The 23,162-nt window shown below is 37.6% G+C and overlaps 1 protein-coding gene across 2 annotated transcripts in view; it reads right to left on the bottom strand.

The window, feature by feature from the left end:
• MLLT10 (MLLT10 histone lysine methyltransferase DOT1L cofactor) overlaps positions 1-23,162 on the bottom strand; it is a 226,934-nt gene that overhangs the window by 28,446 nt on the left and 175,326 nt on the right. For both annotated transcript variants that reach the window (XM_081103957.1, XM_081103958.1), the window contains one exon: positions 13,412-13,590. In XM_081103957.1, the coding sequence (XP_080960083.1) occupies positions 13,412-13,590 (179 nt within the window). The remainder of the gene's footprint in view (positions 1-13,411; positions 13,591-23,162) is intronic.

The raw sequence follows: 23,162 nt of genomic DNA, 5'->3' as shown, positions 1-23,162 counted from the left end.
GATTCATTCATGTTGCTAACCACAATTCTGAAGGCCTCTACTGGGACTTGTGCCAAACAAGCAAAAATGAACCCTTAAACAGATGAAGCTAAGGAGGCTGGCCAAAGTCTTACGTAATCCATTGTAATAAAAATGCCTTCTTTGATATGAACAGTTTCTCCCACTTTCCAAGAATATTATAACCTTAAAATGCCGCATTTTGGAAGCAAATCTCTTGTACACAAAATACTGTTATATTCACAGAAGGCTATTACTAGCCTGAAATACTCTTCAGATTTAACAGAACCACAAAATTTAAAGTACACTTCATGTTCTTTTTCATGAATGAAATCAAACTTAAGTTTTTATAAAATGAAATCACTGTATAGTTATTTCAGAACAAAATTCTGAAAAATAATTTCAAAGAATTGAAGCACACCTAATATAAAGTAGTTGAGTAACAGCAGAACAAGAGATGTGGGACATTTTGACATGTATAACTAACTACACACAAGAGACCAAGACGACATAGTAGTTATAAAAAGCGAAATCTTACAGAGAATAAACAATGTTTCTGGAAAGACTCATACTCTGACATTATATCTAGCCTCTAGACAACTTATTAAGCAAGAAAATTTGACCCTAAATTCAGTCTTCTTGATGCAGAATCATGCCTGTCCTTGCGTTCCATTGTTTCAAAGGGTATATTTCACAGTTTAGACTTTAATGTCTAAGATCAATTGGTCAATTTCTGAGTTTCGTTTTTCTTCTTATTAAAGATATGTATACAAAGCCAGTAAGTTTGTATTGTAAAGGCCTATTTAATCATCAATTAGCTTTAGTAAAAGGTAAGTCATAATTTTAACCTGATGATCATACTATATACTTGTCATGTATTTAGTGTTATATACATAAAATATACAATTCATAAATAAAAATATAGTGAGATTTTTTTTCTTGCCTCCCCAGAAGTCAAATACTTGGGAATCTTGGCTACTTATCAAATAACTTAGAAAAATAAAAATCCGAACAAACAGAAAGACCAGATGTTACCAGCGACATGTGTTAAAATCTCAGGTACCTTATACTTAAAAATGCCTTTCACTGAGCCAATTTATTCTTATTCTAGACATAATTCCAAAAAGATCAACTAAGCATAAAAAAGATTAGAAGTGGAAAATTAATTAGACAGAGGAAGAAAAAGTAATATCTTGAGACAGTTTGTTGGCAGCAAGAAGTAACAGCTGACAGCAAGAGGAGAGAGAAAAATATGAGCAAGAATAAACATTTTAGAGTTCTGGTGGGGTGATGCTCAAAGAACATGGATATCTGGATGCCTTAGAACTGCATCTTAGCTTTAAAAACAAAACAAAAACGTGTTTCTATTGATGAGAGAGAGAGGAAGGAAGGACAGAGAGGTAGTAGAAACATCAATGAGACAGAAATATTGACTGCACATCCCCTATTGGGTATCGAGCACGTAGCCCAGGCATATGCTCTGACAGGAATTGAACCAGTGACTTCTTTGTTCATGGGTCAATGCTCAACCACTGAGCAACACTGGCCAGGCTACACCTTAGCGTTTTGATTCTCCTTTTTCATGCAGTCATCTTTTGACTGAATCAGAACTAATATGATACCAGTTGGATTGCTTTTTTAGTTACAATTATCAGTTTTATGAGTTGCCTTAGTCTCTTGGTAAGAACCAAAAGACCCTGCCTGGCTGGTGTGGCTCAGTGGTTGAGCTTCGACCTAAGCACCAGAAAGTCGCTGGTCTGATATCCGGTCGGGACACTTGCCAGGTTGTGGTCTCGATCCTTAACAGGGGGCGTGCAGGAGGCAGCCCATTGATGTTGATCTTTCTCTCTCATCGATGTTTCTATCTCTCTTCCTCTCCTTCCCTCTATCTCTAAAAAAAAAAAAAAAATCAATAAAAATATATTTTAAAAAAGAATCAAAAGATCCTACTCTAATCAGAAATACATCCTTTTTTTCAGGAAGGGTTCCTTCTATCAAGGGCTTTATATTTACATTAGCTTCAAATTTCTTGATGTAGTCTCCAAATTATCTTAGTTTGCATATCACACGACTCACTATACTAAAAATTCAAAATGCAAAGTAGTACAACAGCATAATAACTGATCTGCATAATGACTATTATCAGGAAAAGGGTAAGTCATCTTTAACATAATTGCAAAGCAGAAAAGTACGTATTTAATAAAGATGGCAGGCAAAAGTAAATTAATACTAATAATAAACTAAAATGGGAATGCATTCTTTATTATCCTAAATGACCAATTTCCCAAATTTTCTGAATGGGCAAAAATTATCTGGTAGTAGTTGTTTTTAAATTATTGCATTTATCTAAATGAGAAACTTTCAAAAGAGATAAAAAGTAAGTTATTAATTTTACCAGGTAGAGTTTTGTGGTGTATTCAAACATCTAAACCACTCTACATTAAAACTCAATTCATTAACATCATATCATGTTAAGCAGATAACATGACTCACCAAAGACTCCACAAATGTCTGACACTGTTTAGTCACTACTTCTGAAATGATGTTTATTTAGAATGGTTAATGCTGGGAACCCTTAATAACTGTTAGCACCATAGGTAGGGCCAAAAAAATCCCCAACATGTTAGTGAAAAGATTCCATAACTTAGTATCAATGAAGGAGGGTACCTAAGAGAGTAGGGAAAAGAAAGACACCTTACTGAGAAGAGTACATGCATAATGCCGGGCAATGTGTAGACTCAAAAATCTTCGTTATCATTAATAAGTGAAATCACTAAGATTCAGGGGGGATGGAAGGATGTCCATGTGAACCTAAAGAAACAGTGGTTATGAAGCAGAAAGAGCACTGAAAGCTTTTATATAAAAGAAATCTGGAACAAGGAATAAAGGAAACAATGTGCACACACTTCTCCACAGCATACTTTGGACATGGACTTTAAACAGTATATAGAAAGCAAATTACTAATGTATCATAGGTCTCCTTCAGAAAACCTGGTATAAAGACTGGAAATTCTTTAACTGTAGGAATATTCTTCACTTCGGGGGGGGGGGGGGGGGAAGCCTCCCCTCCCAGTTTTCTTGGTCTACATTTGTTTTTTTAATATTTGATCAAGACATGAATATAATAAATGTTTTCCTCTTTAACTATACTATGAGAACAAGAAAGTGTAAGTACCAGGTCAAGCAACTGAGGACTCATGCCAATTTTAGGGTACACAAGAGAGGACTATACTAAACAGGAGAGTGTGAGTCCCACCAAAGAGGGTTGACCATTACTCAGGTACAGCCCATGGTTGACATGCAGAAATGATGGTTCATAGTTACCAACTTTTCTAATTTTTAATTTTAAATACTGACAGGAAATTTAAATTTAAAAAATACACATATGAAAACATATGTTACCACAAAAATTCATACATGAATGTTCAGAGAGGCATTATTCCTAATAGCTAAAAAATGGAAATAAATCAAATGTCTATTAATTCATAAATGGATTACCAAAATGTGGTTTAAGAAAAAAAAAAAGACTGGCAATTCTTTATAAAGGGAAGTACCTACCTTATGACATGTCAGTTTTATCTTGCCCAAGTAAGGAAAATGGCTATGTGGACAGATATCCTCCTTGGATCTACTGACACTATAAGAATATGAGTTGGTAACACTGAGTGAAGGGTATCCATGATATATGTGAAATCTACTCTGTACTGTTTTTGCAACTTTTCTATACATATAAAATTTTTTCAAAATAATAAGTTAAAACAAAAAGATATTGACTAAAAACAAACTAGGTACTTGACTTTACAGTGTCCCACTGAAATCAAGTCATCTCAAAATGTGAAAGTAGGTGTTAAATTAGTTCAAAGATAAAAATATTGTATAGAATTATAAATTCATATTGCCATAATAAACTTTTGCTTTAACTTCTAATATATGTTATCTTAGAGAAGTTTTTTTGTTCTCTCCCCAAGATTAATAGTTGAAAGGAACCACTACCATTCAAGATGTTATATTACTCTTACTCTAACAACACTTTTGTAAAAGCATAATTATTTTACAAGATAGAGCCAAGGACAAACAAAGTAAGAATAAGCTGAACAATTACTGAGGTAAGGCTAAGTTATTTTGAAACAAAATATGTTTAGGTGCTCAAATCTAAGAATAGCCTTAGCAAAGTTCTAACTTACTATGTTAAACATCTAAAAGATATGTGAGTCTACCAAGGCAGTGTTCAAACTCAAAGCAAATCAAAGAAATTTACTGTTTTCTAAGTAGACTTGACATATTAAAATATTAATAGGATGAAAATTACATTTCAGCCTGAAATGTCCCTGTTAATAGTTTACCTCTTATATGAAACTAGAGGGCTGGTGCATGAAATTCACGCACGGGTAGGGTCCCTAGGCCTAGCTGGCGATCAGGGCCGATCTGAGGGGCGACCAGTGGGGATATCGGGACCCCCACTTTCCTCTTCCTTGGCCTGGCGCTGGCTACTCACCAGCCACGCCCCCTGCTGCCATCATCATTTGCTGGGGCGACTAGAGGGGTGATCAGGGCTGGCAGTGCCTCCATTACTGTCTGCTGCCAGCGCTGCATTGCTGACACCCGCCATGTTCCGTGCCGCCCCCTGGTAGTCAGCACACATCTAACTCCCAGTTGCTTGAACTCCTGCTCTGGGGCCAATTTGCATATTAGCATTTTATTATATAGGATGTCTACTTGTGACTACAGAGAAGTTTTTTTTTTTTTTTTTTTTTTTTAATATATTTTATTGATCTTTTACAGAGAGGAAGGGAGAGAGATAGAGAGTTAGAAACATCGATGAGAGAGAAACATCGATCAGCTGCCTCCTGCACATCCCCCACTGGGGATGTGCCCGCAACCCAGGCACATGCCCTTGACCGGAATCGAACCTGGGACCCTTCAGTCCGCAAGCCGACGCTCTATCCACTGAGCCAAACCGGTTTCGGCTACAGAGAAGTTTTAAAAGAGCTCTCATAGAGTAAAGTAAATACCAAATTCCTAGGAACTCGGCTCATTCTAAAGGAGTTAGTTGTGGAGGGTAAAAGGCTAAGTCTACTCAATTATGTGAATATCAGACTTAAAAGTGGGTACTGTTTTGGTAATTTATTTTCCCCTCTAATGTTGGTAAAATAGGAAAACAATAGTACCTATAGCAAAAATTTCACATGCCTGGGTTGTGGGCTCAATCCCCAGTACAGGACTTGCAGGAGGCAGCCAATGATTTTTTTTTTTCTCAGCAGAAAAATAGGAAATGAAGAAAATTTAGGTTGGAAACAATTGTACCTATAGCAAAAATTTCACATTAAGAAAGTATCATGGCAATACATTATCTAGAGGTGGATATGAAACTTCAAACTTCAGTCATACAGAAGAAGGTTATAGTATCGGCCCGAACCAATATGCTCAATTAATATTTGACAAAGGAGGCAAGAACATACAATAGAGCCAAGATAGTCTCTTCAATAAATGGTGTTGGGAAAATTGGACAGATATATGCAAGAAAATGAAACTAGACCACCAACTTACACCATACACAAAAATAAACTCAAAATGGATAAAGGACTTAAATGTACGACAGGAAACCATAAAAATTCTAGAAGAATCCAAAGGCAACAAAATCTCAGACATATGCCGAAGCAATTTCTTCACTGATACAGCTCCTAGGGCACTTGAAACTAAAGAGAAAATGAACAAATGGGACTACATCAAAATAAAAAGCTTCTGCACAGCAAAAGAAACCATCAACAAAACAACGAGAAAACCCACTGTGTGGGAAAACATATTTGCCAATGTCATATCTGATAAGGGCCTAATCTCCAAAATTTATAGGGAACTCATACAACTTAACAAAAGGAAGATAAACAATCCAAATCAAAAAATGGGCAAAGGACCTAAATAGACACCTTTCAAAAGAGGACATTCAGAAAGCAAGAGACGTATGAAAACATGCTCAAAGTCACTAATCATCCAAGAGTTGCAAATCAAAACAACAATGAGGTACCATCTCACACCTGTCAGACTGGCTATCATCAACAAATCAACAAACGACAAGTGCTGGAGAGGATGCAGAGAAAAAGGAACACTCGTGCACTGCTGGTGGGAATGCAGACTGGTGCAGCCACTATGGAAGACAGTATGGAGTTTCCTCAAAAAACTGAAAATGGAACTCCCATTTGACCCTGTGATCCCACTTCTAGGAATATATCCCAAGAAACCAGAAACACCAATCAGAAAGGATATATGCACCCCTATGTTCACAGCAGCACAATTCACCATAGCTAAGATCTGGAAACAGCCTAAGTGCCCATCAGTACATGAATAGATTAGAAAACTGTGGTACATCTACACGATGGAATACTATGCTGTTGTAAAAAAGAAGGAACTCTTACCATTTGCAACGGCATGGATGGAACTGGAGAGCATTATGCTAAGTGAAATAAGCCAGTCAATGAAGGAAAAATACCACATGATCTCACTCATTCATGGATAATAGAGACCATTATAAACTTTTGAACAATAATAGATACAGAGGCAGAGCTGCCTCAAACAGATTGTCAAACTGCAGCGGGATGGCCGGGGAGGGTTGGAGGGCAGGAGGGAGGGGGGTAAGAGATCAACCGAAGGACTTGTATGCATGCATATAAGCATAACCAATGGACATAAGACACTGGGGGGTAGGGGAGGCTAGGGGACTGTTAAGGGCGGGGGAAAAAAAGGACACATATGTACTACTTTAAGCAATAAAAAAAAAAAAAAAAAGGAAAATGTGCTCCAGACATTCGAAAGCCTAAAAAAAAAAAAAAAAAGAAAAGAAAAGAAAAAGGTTATAGCAAGCATTTTTTAAATGCATAACTAACTTGTCAATACATGTTAAAATCAAACAATTCAAACAAGTAGCTTTTCCTTCAAGCTCTCCAACCCTGACACATGATTTAAAAATACATTCTTCCAAAATTCTTTGAACTCACTAAACTTCTTTAAAAATTGAATATTACTTTTTTAAAAATTCCTATTTTACATATACTATTAGAAGGAAAACCTATTTATTATCACTGTATCTGCCATAAACTAGGCCGTCTCACTTGGGGCAAGGTACTTAACCTCTCTGTCATCAATCTATAAAAATGGAGATAACAGTACCTATGCTCATAAAAATATTGTGAGAATTAGCTGAGTGGATATATGTAAAAGGCTTAACAAAATGCTTAGCACATGCTATACAAATTTTAGCTTGTATTTAAAATATTGTTTTCATAAATTATTATGCTTCCATCTTTGCCATTAACTTTGTTAGAGAATATAATCTAGCAATTATATTCTGATTAATATGGCTATACTTCAAAGACTGAAACGTATTTGCCTAAGAAAAATCAGCAGGTATAAATGTCTCATTATGCAATGATATCTTAATTTATATACAGGGGTAGGCAAAAGTAGGTTTACAGTTGTGAGTATGTGAAAGTTTATTCTTATAATTATTTATTTATTATTGTATTATTTATTATTATTATCCTACTTTTGCCCACCCCTGTATAATAGCATAGCAATATTACAAATACAATGTAAGGACACAAATATTTACATATTTTTTCAATTTGCAAACACATTTTGACTAGAAAAGCTTCCAGGAAAAATTGGGGAACACTGGAAAGCTTCATATATTCAATATTCAATTCAAACTGCACTATGAAACGTATTCTGGTAACAGCCCCTATTTCTATGTCAGCTCTACCACTAAGGCTTTAATACTGAGCGTGTGATGAGAGATGAAACCAAGTGTGAACAACTTTCAGATCCAATGAGTAGGCTGACTGTTAAAGCTGTCAGGTTCAATTGCATCATTCCACATTATTCAATGCCCCAAACTGCTCCCTAATTGTTAGGAGCTTAACGGATTCAAAACCATTGTTTAAGCTAATGCTGAAATGCCCTACAATTGAGTTTCTAATAAACTCAGTGGGAGGGATCAAACTATAGTTAAATCACCACTGAACTCATGACTGGACAACAGGACTATATAGAATAGCCAACCAATTCTAAGGTGTTTCCTAATTGGTTAATATCTAATTAATATATCACCTATCTTCTGGGGGAAAATTAAGTCCCCAGTACTACAGTGGTTACTGAAATAACCTAAGAACTGGGAAAGACCTTAGTTAACAGCTGAACCTAAAATGGGTAAAATTGCCCAGCCAGAGCTGCTCAGTGGTAGAGCGTCGACCCATGAATGAATCAGGAGATCACCGGTTGATTCCCGGTCAGTTCACATGCCTGGGTTGTGGGCTCAATCCCCAGTACAGGACGTGCAGGAGGCAGCCAATGATTTTTTTTTGGTCAGTATTGATGTCTCTATCTCTCCCTTCCTTTCTCTGAAATCAATAAAAACACATTTTTAAAAATAAAATGGGCAAAATTCATGTATCTGTGTTAACATGGAATTATAAGTTTTAAAGAAAAATGTAATACTATTTTTAGCAAAGGAGGTGCTTCTGTAACAGTTGAAATTAATTATGTCCTATAATATCAGTGTAATAACCATTAATTCCAAAGTACATTACAGTCTGCAAAATACTTATTTTCATTTGGACTTCCTAACATACATGTATGGCAGGTAGAACAGGTATTTAAAGTTTTTATTTTATGTATGAAAAAAAATGTTGCCCACAAATTTATAAGACCTGTCCACAGTTACACTAGTAAGTGGCAAAGCTCTTGGAACCCAAGCTTTCTGACTCAAATTTCTGCTAGTTTTCACTGTGTGACACAAATGGAAACAGTAAAATTCCTAACAATGCTTTTCAAAGAGACACCTCTTTCTAGTAACACAGAGACCCATGATTGGGAAATTCATTTTTATGTTACAGATTGGTAAACCAGAGAGCAGGCTCAGTAGTCAGATTGCCTTGCTTCCAAACTTAAGTTTCACCACTGGACATGATCATCCAAGTGACGTTACAGAGCACTGATAAAAAAACTTATTTTGCTCAAAATGTTAACTTCCTTAAAATTATAATCTCTATAAATTTACTAGGGGCCCGCCACATGGATTTGTGCACTGGTGGGGTTCCTCGGCCTGGCCTGTGGGGATTGGGCCAAAACCAGCTCTCCGACATCCCCCCAAGAGGTCCCGGATTTTGAGAGGGCAATTCTCGGGTGACGCATTCTGGAACTGGGTTCACTCCTCTCTGGTTCCAGGTGTGTCACCCGAGAACCGCAGCTGCCAAGTCACCGCAGCTCAATAGCTCCTGAGTTGAGCGTCTGCCCCCTGGTGGTCATTGCGCATCATAGCTACCGGTGGGACGGGTGAATGGTTAGACGGTCGCTTAGGCTTTTATATATATGTACTAGAGGCCTGTTGCATGAAAAGATTTGTGCAATAGGCCTGTGTCCCGGGTGCTGGAGGAAAACCAGTGCCGCTCTGGCCGGAGCCACCTTCAAAGTCCTCACAGCTCTGGCCAGAACCACCTTCAAAGCTCTCGCTGCTCCGGCCGGAGCCGCCTTCAAAGCCCTCGCGGGAGGGCTGGATGGAGGCCGGGCAAATGGCGGATCACCACAGTCCCGCCCGCCAGCCCCGGGTCCCCCGCGGGGGGGCCGGATGGAGGCCGGGCGCGTGGCGGATCGCCGCTGCACCACCCGGCAGCCCAGGACACCCGCCACCCCTGGTCTCAGATAGCAGGCCCAGATGGTGGCGGGGCAGACGGGATGGCACTGTCCCTCCCTGCCTGCAGTATGCAAATTAGCCGCCATCTTTGTTGGCAGTTAATTTGCATATTGCGCTGATTAGCCAATGGGAGGCATAGCGAAGGTACGGTCAATTACCATGTCTGTCTATTATTAGATAGGATAGATTTATTGAAACTTTCATTCTGACCAATCAAGCCAGGTGAATTGGTGGGAAAGTGGACCATTTTCTCAAACAGAATAAAAGTGTCATAATATTAGACACTCATTTGAAAGGAAATTAAGGACTACATCTAAGACAACTCCCCAACACACACACACACACACACACACACACACGCCAAAGTTATGCTACTAGAAAACAAAATATTCATAATTGAAATAAAAGTCACACAGAAATTTATAAAACCTTAGCCACTATATTGTACCTTCAAAATACTTAAATATCTTAATTTACTAAATATCACATAAACCTTGGAATTTCCTTTATTTAAATTATTTTTAAGTCTATATCCTTTTTATAACAGCAACACAGAGTAAACAATGAACCAGGATTATCTACATGAAGACTGTATCCAAAAGCAAAACCTAGAATGCAGAATATATTAGAATACAAATTTTTTTTCAACATATTCAGCTTTAAATTCTTCTATTAAAGAAATCATCCTTCAAACAAAAGCACTTGAATTCTCCCAAAGACAGAACAGAATGAATGTAGAACTAGGAAACAGGGGAATGTGAAAGGCAAGATGGAAAATTAATGGTAGTCCTACAGAAACCAATTTATACCTATACTCATGATACAATAAGAGCATAGCACATCATTAAGAAAATCACATGGACAGTAGTTCTATCTTCCAATAATGTAAAAAGAACTATAATTTAACTATATTGCTGATATGTGAAAGAATAATTATTCTAAAAACAAGTATACTGAATAAAACAATGATTTAACACTGAAGAAAACAAAGCTGAATTATCCAACATATTAACCAGTGAACTGCCACACACCCAATACGGAAACCATCCCCACATCTTGTTTTTATTCTATAGACGCTTATGGCGTACAAAGGGCTATAAGAGGTTTTTTCAAATCAGGGTTCTGAGCATCAGACACATTTTCTCCCCGCACTCCCCCCCTCCCTTAACACACACAAACATCTCATTTTGTTCCCATTAAAGGCAAAAATCTATTCCCAGTTTTAATTTCTGTTAGCTTCCTGATCTTACCTCCCTGACTACTTTGCAGGGAATAATTCTTAAAATAGCAATTAACCTAAACAAGAGGCCTATCTAAAAGCAAGGCCAGAAAGATCAAGAATCACCTCTGGATTCTTCCTGCCGACACCAACCCAGTCACCAAAAATTACAACTTTCATTAAGTTTTTTGGGGAAAGAAGAGAGGCAAAACATTATTCAAATTTAACATTTCTATTCACTGATTTACATGTCATGGTTTTCTTAATAACTGTAACAAGACTTCTATAATTACATTTTAAATATTGATCATTTTAATTTATCTTATAGCACTGCTCTCTTAACTTTAAATCAACTACCTATAAAAAAAAACCTATATAAAAGGCTAGGATCTGATTATCTAAACACAATGACTTGCGTGAACTGAAAACAAAGAGGGCCTATATGAAAGTAAACCAGAAATAAACTTTTGTCATTTTGAAAATATTCAATTACCAACTACATCACAATTTTTAACAGTCCTATCTAAACATTCTGTTTATTCTAAACATTTTTGTATCCTTTCCCTTGCACACCGCCTAGAAAATTCACATTTTGCACATTCAATACCAATACTATTGTCTCAGGCAGCTAAATTGAAGTAGTTCCGCTCTCAGTTCAACTGAGAGGTCAACCTGCCTCAGTTGCCTGGAGACTGATGGTTGCTACAGCAGCACCAGATAAGCCAGGCTAAATAAGCTGCAGCTTAAAGGCAGAAAGCCTTTACTGCTGGACTGAAACATAGATACAGTTGTCCCAGCATGTAGCTAGCATTTGAGTCTAACTGGCTGATCACATTTATAAGAGACCCATCTTATTGAAACATGGAAAGAGGATAAACACTAAAGATTTTAATTGGACTGAATCCTGGATTACTTGCAATTGTGATTTCTTTGTTCTTTAGTTGCGTCATACGTTAAGTGGAATTTTCCCTCAAGCTATAAATTTCTCTTTACCACCACTTCCCCCATCAACCTCCCTAATGCCAACCCCTAAAACCACAAACATAATGAATAAGAAGAAATGAGATTTTTGCTTAAATCAACCTGGAATTAACCAGAGAGTAATTAAAACAGACTTTATAAAGAAAGAAAAATGCAGTGAAAATGTTCCTGTGAGACTTTATCCAAGAATATAAAGCTATCAACAGCATATGGCTACACTCAATTAAAATTAAAAGAGATAAAATAAAAACATAAAGCTATTTATCTTTTCACCCTGTCTATCTCCAAGTCCCTATTATTATGGCTACTTCACTAAGGCTAGTGAAATACCCTAAAGAAGAACTCTCCTAAACCAGTCAAACTCCACTTATTCAGGTTAACAGGCTCACCAAATAGTTAACTTTCATTTTCAAAGATAATACCACTAATTATGCCATTGATTTTCTGTGACGAACTGTCTGTTGTTTATTCTAATATGTAACCTAATTATAATGGTGATTGTTTATACTGCACCATTACAGACTTTAAGAATAACAATGCTGTGCTTTGATGTACAGCCTACAGAAAATACTAGGAAAGTATATACATTCTAAAGGCCCATACAATGGAAATTATGAAGACATACATACAGCATAAGTTTATAGCAAGTTACAAACAACTATTTAGTTATTTGCAATTAGACATTTATCACTATTATAGTTTTCTCAAAATGTTAACACTTACTTCTAGAGCTTTGTATAAAATAAAAGTAAAATAATAAAGAATTTCAAATAAATAAATATTTTATATACTTTAGGAATTTTAATGTAGTACATTTAGGGAAATGTGGGGGGTAAGAGTGGGCTGGAGAAGGGGTGTGTGTGTGTACATAGCTTTGCGCATTTGTTGTCCTTTTTAAGTAATTCAAGATCATGATTTTTCTGATTTGACTCTTGCTTTTAAAGCATTCCTATAGACTAGATCACCTATCAAATTACAGATCAAAATGGAGGAAAAGCATAAATAAATAAAAAACCAACAGCATAGTCACCATTATTTACAATATTTATGAACATTCCTTCTCTGCCACTAGGAGGAAAGTCATATTGTACTTAAAGGGATCATTCACTCTTTATTCTATATTCACTTTTTATTCTATATTCTCCTACACTGGTTTTTAAAAACTTAGAAGATATTCATACATTATTTGTGTGGGTTTTAAAATTATAAATTTAATTCCACAAGTCCAAAATTGGTTCATAGTTCTTTTAAAAAGTCCAACTTTCTAAAAGAAATAATAAAAGCACCCTCCAAATTACTATTTTGCATCATTAGAAAACATTTAGAAACTCAGAAAATAATCAGTTGGTGCCAACATTTGTCTTCTCTCATGATTATCATGTAAAAATGTCTATGATTTCCACTAACATGTCAATACAAATTGAGAAGATACTCTATAAATTCCTATAGGAGGCCCTATCTCATTTCTCTCTCCTCCAATAAAACTCACTTTCAAAACTGATAAACCATCTTCATGTTATTTTATAATGTACCTGAGTTGTAGCAACAGTAGGGGTTGCAGATGATGCCACAGATGGAGACAGAGCTCCCACTTGTTGCAAATGCCCAGAAGACTGCTGAGGTAAATGAGAACTGGAGACAGGAGTACTAGATCCTGAGCCAGATACTAGATTTGGAAATGATACTGCTACATCATTGCTGTTATAAATACCTGAAAGAAAAGAAATATTTTACAACTTAGTGGTGAAATTTGTCACAGTCACACATTAATCAATAAGTTAGAATACCCACATTTCCTCCTGATCCCTCCTCCAATGACAAATTTTATTGGTGATGGCGGCAAAAAAAAAAAAAAAAAAGGTACCAGTAACTAAATACATAGTGATTTTTCATAAAACATTTTTTAAAAGAGCCTAAGTCTATATATATATGTGTATATACATATGTGTATATATATGTGTGTGTGTGTGTATATATATATATAATGGCTTTGGCAATTGACATGGATCACATCAGGAATTGCTTTGTAAAAGAGCAATGAAATGTTTCTTAAGTAGGACAACAAAGCTATTAGAGTTGCATAAAAAGTACTTGGTCAGCCTTTCAAAATACAGATACTAAGGCCCCAGAACTCATGATTGAGAGGAGGTGAAATGGGAAAAGACTTTGTTTTAAAAAGGTCACCCATGCTAAAATGTAGAAAATAAAATGGAGCAGGACTAGACTTGAGATTCAAAGGCCAATTAAGAACTGATGACATTGTGGGGCACAGCTGTGAGGATAAAGAACAGGTGGATTCTAGGGCTATTCAGGAGGTAGAATAGACAGGGCTTTGACTGACTAAATGGGGTGCAAAGGTGGGAGTAGGGGTGGAGAGGGGACAGAGGATTAGGGGATAATCATGACAGTGGACTACTGGGTGGTGGTAACAGTCTCTTCAAGGAACAAAGAACACAGTGGTATCATGGTAAAAGCTAGAAAAAAAAAGGGGAAATGAGAGTGGCAGCAAGTTAATCTCAAAAAGTGGATGCGAAGAGGAGGAAAAGTGAAAAAAAATATTAAAAAGAAAACACGGAGTTATTGGGGGGAAAAGTGGTTTGTTTTCTGGTGGTGGTGTGTGTGTGTGTGTGTGTGCATGCGCGTGTTTTAAGATGGGAGATCATGCCTCTGGCTGGGTAGTTCAGTTGGTTAGAGCATTGTCCCGAAAAGGTCCAGGTTGTGGATCCAATCCCGATCAAGGCATATACAAAGAATCAACCAATGAATGCATAAATAAGTGGAACAACAAACTGATGTTTCTCTCTCTCTTTAAAAATCAATTTAAAAAAAAAAAAGATGGGAGATCATGGTCATATGCTGAAATAGAGGATCTTTGCAGATAAAAGTAAGAGATGGGATCATCTATAAATCAGTGGGGTTCTCAATGAGGGGTGATTTTGCTCCATTGACGACATCTGACAATGCTTGGAGACATTTTTGGCTGTCAAAGCCAGGGAGTGCTACCGGTATTTAGTATGTAGAGGCAATGGATGCTGCTAAACCTCTTAGAATGCCCAGGACAACTCTTCCCAACTAAGAATTATCTGGTTCATAGTGTCAATAGTGTGGAAATTGAGAAATCCTGTTATAAATTCTTGGGAGTGTGGGAAGAACTAAGATCCTAAGAACTTGACACTGTAACAAGAAGAAAGCAGGAAAATAATGGATATTAAGTGAACTACAGTAAAAAAAAAAATATTTTTGAGAAACTATAGCCTTTGAAGGCAACAACAGTTATTATATCAATAGTACAATATACTCTGTTCTAAAGAACATAAATATTATTGATTCATAATTTTTTTTAAAAGCACCTACAGTCTTTAAACAAGGGGAATAAAATAATTGGGACATTATAAAGTCTTTACAACTATAATTGAGGTTCCTAAGATATCTATAATTTCTCCAGAAAAAAAAGAACACGCATAATTTATTCATTCAACAAATACATTACGCAAACACCTGAGAGCCCACTGTTTGCCAGATATTATTCTAAGCCCTGGAGATACAAAGCCATTCAAGATATGTGGTCTTCTCCTTCAAGAAGCTTAATGAAGGGAGGAGGGTTAAAGGGGGAGATGGAGAGATAATTTCATAAGACTGTGAAGAGTGATAGGAACATCCTCAGGGGACTATGAGTGCATATAAAGGGGAACCTAACCCAGATTTAGAGCAGAGAGGGTGGGGTGGAGGTGGGAGGTCAAAAAAACTCTCTGGTAAAAGCTAATTTCCAAAGGAGCTATATATAGAACAGAGGCAGAGGGTGGTGTGAGGAAGAAACACATATCAGAGAGCAGGGTAAATTCTAACAACTTATAAGGACCATCTGTATAGGCAAAGCAAGAAATGAGAAAAAAGAAGCAGGAAACAGATTAAGAACATTACAAGTTAAAATGTAAAAAGTTAAAAATTGTAGAGACAATAGGAAACTACTGAAGATTGTAAACAGAAGCTTGATGTGATCAGATTGGTGTATAAGGAAAACATCAATCACTGGCACACACAAAGAATAAATTGGGAATGATATTTAAATAAACACTGAGAAAGCAGTAAGGATTGCTACAATAATATTGTTGATCAAAAAATAGGAACTAAGGTAACAGCAGTAACGAGCTATTACAAAGGCAAAGTTCAGAGGACTGGTAACTAATTAGACCTGAAGAAGAAAAAAAAAGGGAAGACTCAGGAATGACTCTGAAGCACCAGTAAAGTAGACATGAGGGTGGTGATACCAGTCACTGAAGCAGGAGTAACAATTGAGAATATCCTGCATTTGATTACTATAGGTAGGTAGGTCACTAACATAATACCCCAATGAGGTAAATATCATTTCCATTTTACATATGAGCAAACATTAAAGAAATAACTTGTGCTGTTTGAGCTCCAGCTGAAGGAGAAGATTTCTATACCATGGCTCATACAAAGCAAATTGTCTGCAAATCAACCAGTGGTAAAGCACAAGGAAGCAACTGACTACAAAAGCTGCTCCCAAGGTGCGCCCTCTACTGGAGGGGTGAAGAAATCTCATGTTACAGGCCTGGTACAGTAGCACTCTGAAATTAAATGTTATCAGAAGTCCACTTAATTTCTGATTTGAAAACTTCCCTTCCCGCATCTGGTGCAAGAAATTGCACAAGATTTCAGTGGACATAAGACATTGGGGGATAAGGGAGGCTAGGGGATTGTCTAGGGCGGGGGGATAAAATGGACACATATGTAATACCCTTTGTAATACTTTAAGCAATAAATTAAAAAAAAAAAAAAGAAATTGCACAAGATTTCAAAAACAGATCTGCGCTTCCAGGGTGCAGCTATTGGTGCTTTGCAGGAAGTAAATAAAGCCTGTCCGGTTGGTCTTTTTGAATACATCAACAATTATGCCAAAGACATCCAACTGGCATACCACATATGCAGGGAATGGCCTTCAGAAACCACTATGGCCCTGGCCGGTTTGGCTCACTGGAGAGAGCCTCGGCCTGCAGACTGAAAGGTACCGGGTTCCATTCCGGCCAAGGGCACATACCTGGGTTGCAGGCTTGATCCCCAGTAGGGGGTGTGCAGAAAGCAGCTAATCAATGATTCTCTCTCATCATTGATGTTTCTATCTCTTCCTCCCTCTCTCTTAAATCAATAAAGAAACATATATATATATATATATATATATATATATATATATATATATACACACACACACACACATATTGTTTTAAAAAAGAATCCACTATGATGGAAAGCATTTCATTCTTTAAAAAAAAAAAAAATCAGAGAGAAGAAAACGGCGGAGGTATAGACGGAAATGCCCTGTGCCTTGTCCAGGAGCAGATAAGGGTGACCAGCAGAAACGGGTAACATGGAGCCCTAATAAGCATAAGCTATTCATCTGGGAGGCAGTTTGCAACCAGGAAAGACAGAGAACTCCCGGAGAAAGGGAACGGTTGGAAATTGCAGCTGAAATCTCTCCCGGAGCGCCGGCTCAGCTGCAGAGAATGCGCCATCTTGAGTGGCTATTGGAAGCGTATAAAGCCAAAGACCCAGCATCCACGGCATCCAGAGATCGGCTACTAACCCAGAAACAGCGGAACCCAAGCAGCGCGACTACGTGAACTTAGAGGAACCCTACTTCTCCCTACTGAAAGGTCAGACTTCCCCTAAAGGTGTGGTATGCAATTCAGATTGGAGAGAGGAATGGGCGCACGTGCGCCCATCTGAGCCCCACACAGTCCGTGGCCGTTGGGGCCAGCGTGATCTGCAAGTGTGGAAGGGCTCCTGCAGGGCTGCTGGCAGAAGGGAACGCTAAAAATAAGCCCATAGCTGGACTGGGTGTGTGGATTTTGCCAGTGTGCTGGCTGCTTAGCACTGGGGAAGAGAGGGTACGCGGAAGGGACTGCGTACAGAGCTGAAAGGTGGGGAGTTGTGAATTCGCACAACCTCTCAGACCCTTGTTCTCTCTCCTCCCATTAACTCTTTGCGTTTGATTATTAAACCCAGTACATGGGATTGCCCAGTGGGGGTCACTCACAGAGACTGAAGGGGAAAGTTGTTTTTGTGGAACCTGTGAAACAGACAGGGAGTAACGACTAAAGAACAGGTTCTAGGACAGTCAACTCTCCCAAACCAGTTTTAAGTGCAATAGGGAAAATAAACCCAACTGCTGGATAGAGAGGACTTATAGCCTCAGAGGTCAATCCAAAACACTGCCACCCAGAGGCTGAGCCACAAACTGACTCTTATGTAAACACAAATTAAGGCAGTCTGGGAAACCAATACGGCCTGCTTTAAAATCAGGACTGTGGTTTACAACACGGAGGAACAGTGTATCGCAGGGAACTTCAACACTCTCCTGAATACCTGGCAGGACTAAGGCGTAACAGACTGAAGAGTAGAAGAACCGAAGGACCTTCACTACTGCACATTTTTACTTATTTATTTTATTCTTTTTTCACCTTTTAATTAAGAAACCAATTTTTTTTCTTTTTTCATCACCTGATTTTACCCTTTTAATTACTACATTTTAATTTTTAACCAGTATTATTACTGCTACCTTTTTAACATTTTTTAAAGTCATTTTATTTTCTCTTTAATTTATTTTGGGATCAGCGTTCTACATTCTATTTTCATCATTCCTTTAGCATCATTTTCCTCTACCTCAATTTTACCTTTACGCCAAAACCCTCTTCCTCACATTTCCCCTTTTGTTGTCCTGTTTCTATTACCCTATTCCTGCTTTAGATTTTCCCTATTCCTTCTTTATACCCCCTGTCAAAATTTCACCCTACTTATATATCTTATTTCCAATCCCCTGCTCTAAATCCTTAAACACCTCTCCCTTATCTTTCTTCACTATCCAAAATTTTGTTGTTGTTTGCTTGATTGTTGAGTATATTGGGTTTTTTTTAGGATTGTTTGTGAGGTTGTTTGGCTTTTTCTGCCCCCCCCCTCGCCCCCCGGTTACTTTTGTGCTTCTGTTTTCCCTTGTTTCGCTTGATATTATTGGTTGTTTGTAGTCTGCATTCATCTCCAGGGATCTGTTGCTAGAATTTGTTGGGATTAGTGGCAGTTCTATCGGAGTTTTCTCCTCATATAAATAGTCTCTTCCCCTCTTCTACTTCATTTTCTCTTCTCTCTCTTCCTTTTCCCCCCTCTTTTCCCAATTTCATTTTGGCACTCCTTTTTCTTTTTTCTTCTTTTTTCTCTTTTATCTCTTGTTTCTTCCTTATCCCCTAATTCTCTTTGCTCGGGTGGTCACCTTTACTTGGGGTTATTAATATCGTGAATACATTTGTGTTCAGTGCCTGGTACGTTGTGCCTTGTTGTGTTGTATTTTGTGCCTTTAAATCAACACAGCAGATCCAAGCAACAGCAGCCTCCTGATCACCACACCCTCTGTTTGAGGAACAGCAGCTGTACATGAAGCCTCCCCCCACCAGCCAGAAGAGCCACCACAGCTGTGAACAGCATCCACCAGAGGAGCTGCTGCCAACTGAGGAGCAGCTGCTACCACAACCGCCCGAGGAGCGACCGCTGCCCAAGAGGCCACTGCCACCCAGGGAAGCAGCCACTGAACGACTCAACATCTAGATATGTCGGTGAGATCAAACATGGGTAGACAAAGAAACCTCCAAAGAAAAGAAAAGGAGGACTTGCCAGAAAAGCAGCTAAGTGATACAGAGGCATGCAACATGACAGAAAAAGAATTCAGATTAAGGGTCCCAGAGTGCATAAACCAGATGGAGGAAAAAATCAACAACTTATGCAAGAAGCAAGAAGAAACAGATGAAAAAAATCAACAACTTCTGTAAGAATAAAAAAGAAATGGATGAAAAAAATCAATAACTTAGGTAAAAACCAAGAAGAAATGAAGAGTGATATAGCTGCAATAAAAAACACCATTGAAAGTTTCAAGAGTAGACTAGGAGAAGCGGAGGACCGAATTAGTGAATTAGAAGACAAGTAGGCAAAACACACCCAAACTGAACTGCAATTGGAGAAAAAAATTAAAAGACAGGAGGAGAACGTAAGGGAGCTATGGGACAACATGAAACGAAACAACATACGAATAATAGTGGTGCCAGAACAACAGAAAGAGGAACAAGGATTAGGAAACCTATTTGAAGAAATAATATCAGAAAACGTCCCTGAGGTGGGGAAGAAAAAAGTCACACAAGCATAGAGACTCCCAAACAAGATGAACCCAAAAAGACCCACACCAAGACACATAATAATTACCATGGCAAATGTTCAGGACAAAGAGAGAATGTTACATGCTGCAAGAGAGAGGTGGAAAGTTACATACAAGGGATCTCCCAATGATTATGAAATGATTTCTCAATAGAAACACATCAGGCCAGAAAAGAATGGATGGAAATTTACAAAGTGATGCAAAGCAAAGGACTGAATCCAAGAATACTCTATCCAGCAAGGCTATCATTCAAAATTAAAGGGGAAATAAGAAGCTTCACAGACAAAAAAAGGCTAAGGGAGTTTGTCACCACCAAGCCAGCAATGCAAGAAATGTTAACACATTGTTTGCGGGTAGTTTTTATCGCGTGCTAACAGGTGGCGCGGGCCATTTTTGCTAATTTTTTTTGCGCAAATGGCAACGTTCAGTAAAATTACCATAACTTTACTTTACGTATTTATACGTTTCCCGCATTCTACCGCTAGTCTATAAAAAACGTATTAATACAAGTCCCGCGCTCTACTACACTGGTAGAAGGTATAAATAGGTAAAACGTATAAATACATTTCCGCATACAATGTGTTAAGGGGACTGGTGTAAAAAGAAGAAGAAAAAAAAAAAGCTAAGAAAGAAAACAGGCACAAAAAATAGAAATGGCTACAAACAAGTGCCTTTAAATAATAACTTTAAACGTAAATGGACTAAATGCTCTAACCAAAACACATCGAGTGGCTGAATGGATAAAAAAACATGACCCATATATTTGCTGTCTACAAGAGACCCACCTCAGAAGAAGGGACTCACACAGACTGAAAGTGAAGGGATGGAAAAATATCTTTCAGGCAAATGGAAATGAAAAAAAAAGCTGGTGTAGCAATACTTATATCGGACAAAACAGACCTCAAAGTGAAGGACATAACAAGAGATAAGGAAGGCCACTTCATAATACTAAAGAGAACAATACAACAAGAAGATATAACCCTGATAAACATATATGCACCCAATGCAGGAGCACCCAAATACATAAAAAAACTCCTGGAAGATATCAAAGGAGAGATCGACAACAATACACTCATAGTAGGAGACTTTAATACACCACTGACATCACTGGATAAATCCTCTAGACAAAAAATCAGCAAAGAATCAGCAATCCTAAATGACTCACTAGATCAGATGGACTTAATTGACATCTTCGGAACATTTCACCCCAAAGCCACGGAATATACATTCTTCTCAAGTGCTCATGGGACATATTCAAAAATAGACCACATATTGGGTCACAAAGTCTCCCCAAATTCAACAAGATTGAAACCATACCAACCATCTTTTCAGACCAATATTAGAAATAAACTACAATAAAAACAACCCAAAATACTCAAACACTTGGAAGCTGAATAGCATGTTATTAAATATTGATTGGGTCACCAATGAGATCAAAGAACAAATTAAAAACATCCTGGAAACGAATGACAATGAAAACACAACAATCAAAAACCTATGGGACACAATGAAAGCAGTCCTGAGAGGGAAGTTTATAGCTCTACAGGCCTATCTCAAAATAAACAAGAAAAAATGGTAGTAAATCATCTAACTATACATTTCAAAGAACTAGAGAGAGAGCAACAAGAAAACCCCAGAGTGAACAGAAGGAAGGAGATAATAAAGATTAGAGCAGAAATAAATGACATCGAGACCAAAGAAACAATACATAAAATCGATGAAACCAAGAGCTGATTCTTTGAAAGGATAAACAAGATTGATGAACCTCTAGCCAGGCTCACCAAGAAGCAAAGAGAGAGGACACAAATAAACAAAATCAGAAATGGTAGAGGCGAAATAACAACAGACCCCACAGAAATACAAATGATTGTCAAAAAATACTATGGACAACTCTACTCCAACAAAGTAGACAACCTGGAGGAAATGGACAAATAAATTCCTAGAAAAATACAACATTCCAAACTCAATCAGTCATCAAAAAGCTTCCAGCAAACAAAAGCCCAGGACCAGACGGCTTCACGGGGGAGTTTTACCAAACATTCAAGGAAGAACTAAAACCTATCCTCCTCAGACTACTACAAAAAATTCAAGAGGAAGGAACACTTCCAAGCTCATTCTATGAAGCCAGCATCACCCTAATACCAAAACCAGGTAAAGACAACACTTTGAAAGAGAATTACAGGCCAATATCCCTCATGAACATAGATGCCAAAATCCTCAACAAAATCTTAGAAAATTGGATCCAGCAGTACATCAGAAAGATCATACACCATGACCAAGTAGGATTTATCCCAGGGATGCAAGGATGATACAGTATCCGCAAATCAATAAACGTGATACATCACATAAACAAATTGAAAGAAAAAAAACACACAGTCATATCAATAGATGCAGAAAAAGCATTTGACAAAATCCAACACCCATTTTTGATAAAAACTCTCAGCAAGGTGGGAGTAGAAGGATCATACCTCAACCTAATAAAAGCCATATATGACAAACCCACAGTCAACATCATACTCAATGGACAAAAACTAACACCATTTCCCCTAAGAACAGGAACAAGACAGGGATGCCCACTCTCACCACTCCTGTTCAACATAGTACTGGAAGTGTTAGCCATTGCAACTAGACAAGAAGAAGAAATAAAAGGCATCCAAATTGGAAAAGAAGAAGTAAAACTGTCCTTATTTGCAGACGACATGATATTATACATACAAAAACCCTAGAGACTCCATCAAAAAACTACTAGACTTAATACACGAATTTGGCAATGTAGCAGGATACAAAATTAACCCCAAGAAATCTAAGGCATGTCTATATACCAATAGTGAACCTACAGTAAGAGAGACTAAAAAAACAATCCCATTTACCATCACACCAAAAAAAAAAATAAGCTACCTAGGAATAAACTTAACTAAAGAGTTTTAGACCTCTACTCAGAAAACTACAGGACGTTGAAAAAAGAGATAGAGGAAGACAAACAGATGGAAGAACATATCGTGTTCATGGATTGGTAGAATCAACATCATTAAAATGTCCATACTACCCAAAGCAATCTATAAATTCAA

Source organism: Myotis nattereri (genome assembly GCF_964212035.1).
Source record: "Myotis nattereri genome assembly, chromosome: 1".
In the NCBI taxonomy this organism is placed as follows: domain Eukaryota; kingdom Metazoa; phylum Chordata; class Mammalia; order Chiroptera; family Vespertilionidae; genus Myotis; species Myotis nattereri.
The sequence above is the reverse complement of the archived record's forward strand: the minus strand, read 5'-3'. Positions and strand labels throughout refer to the sequence as shown.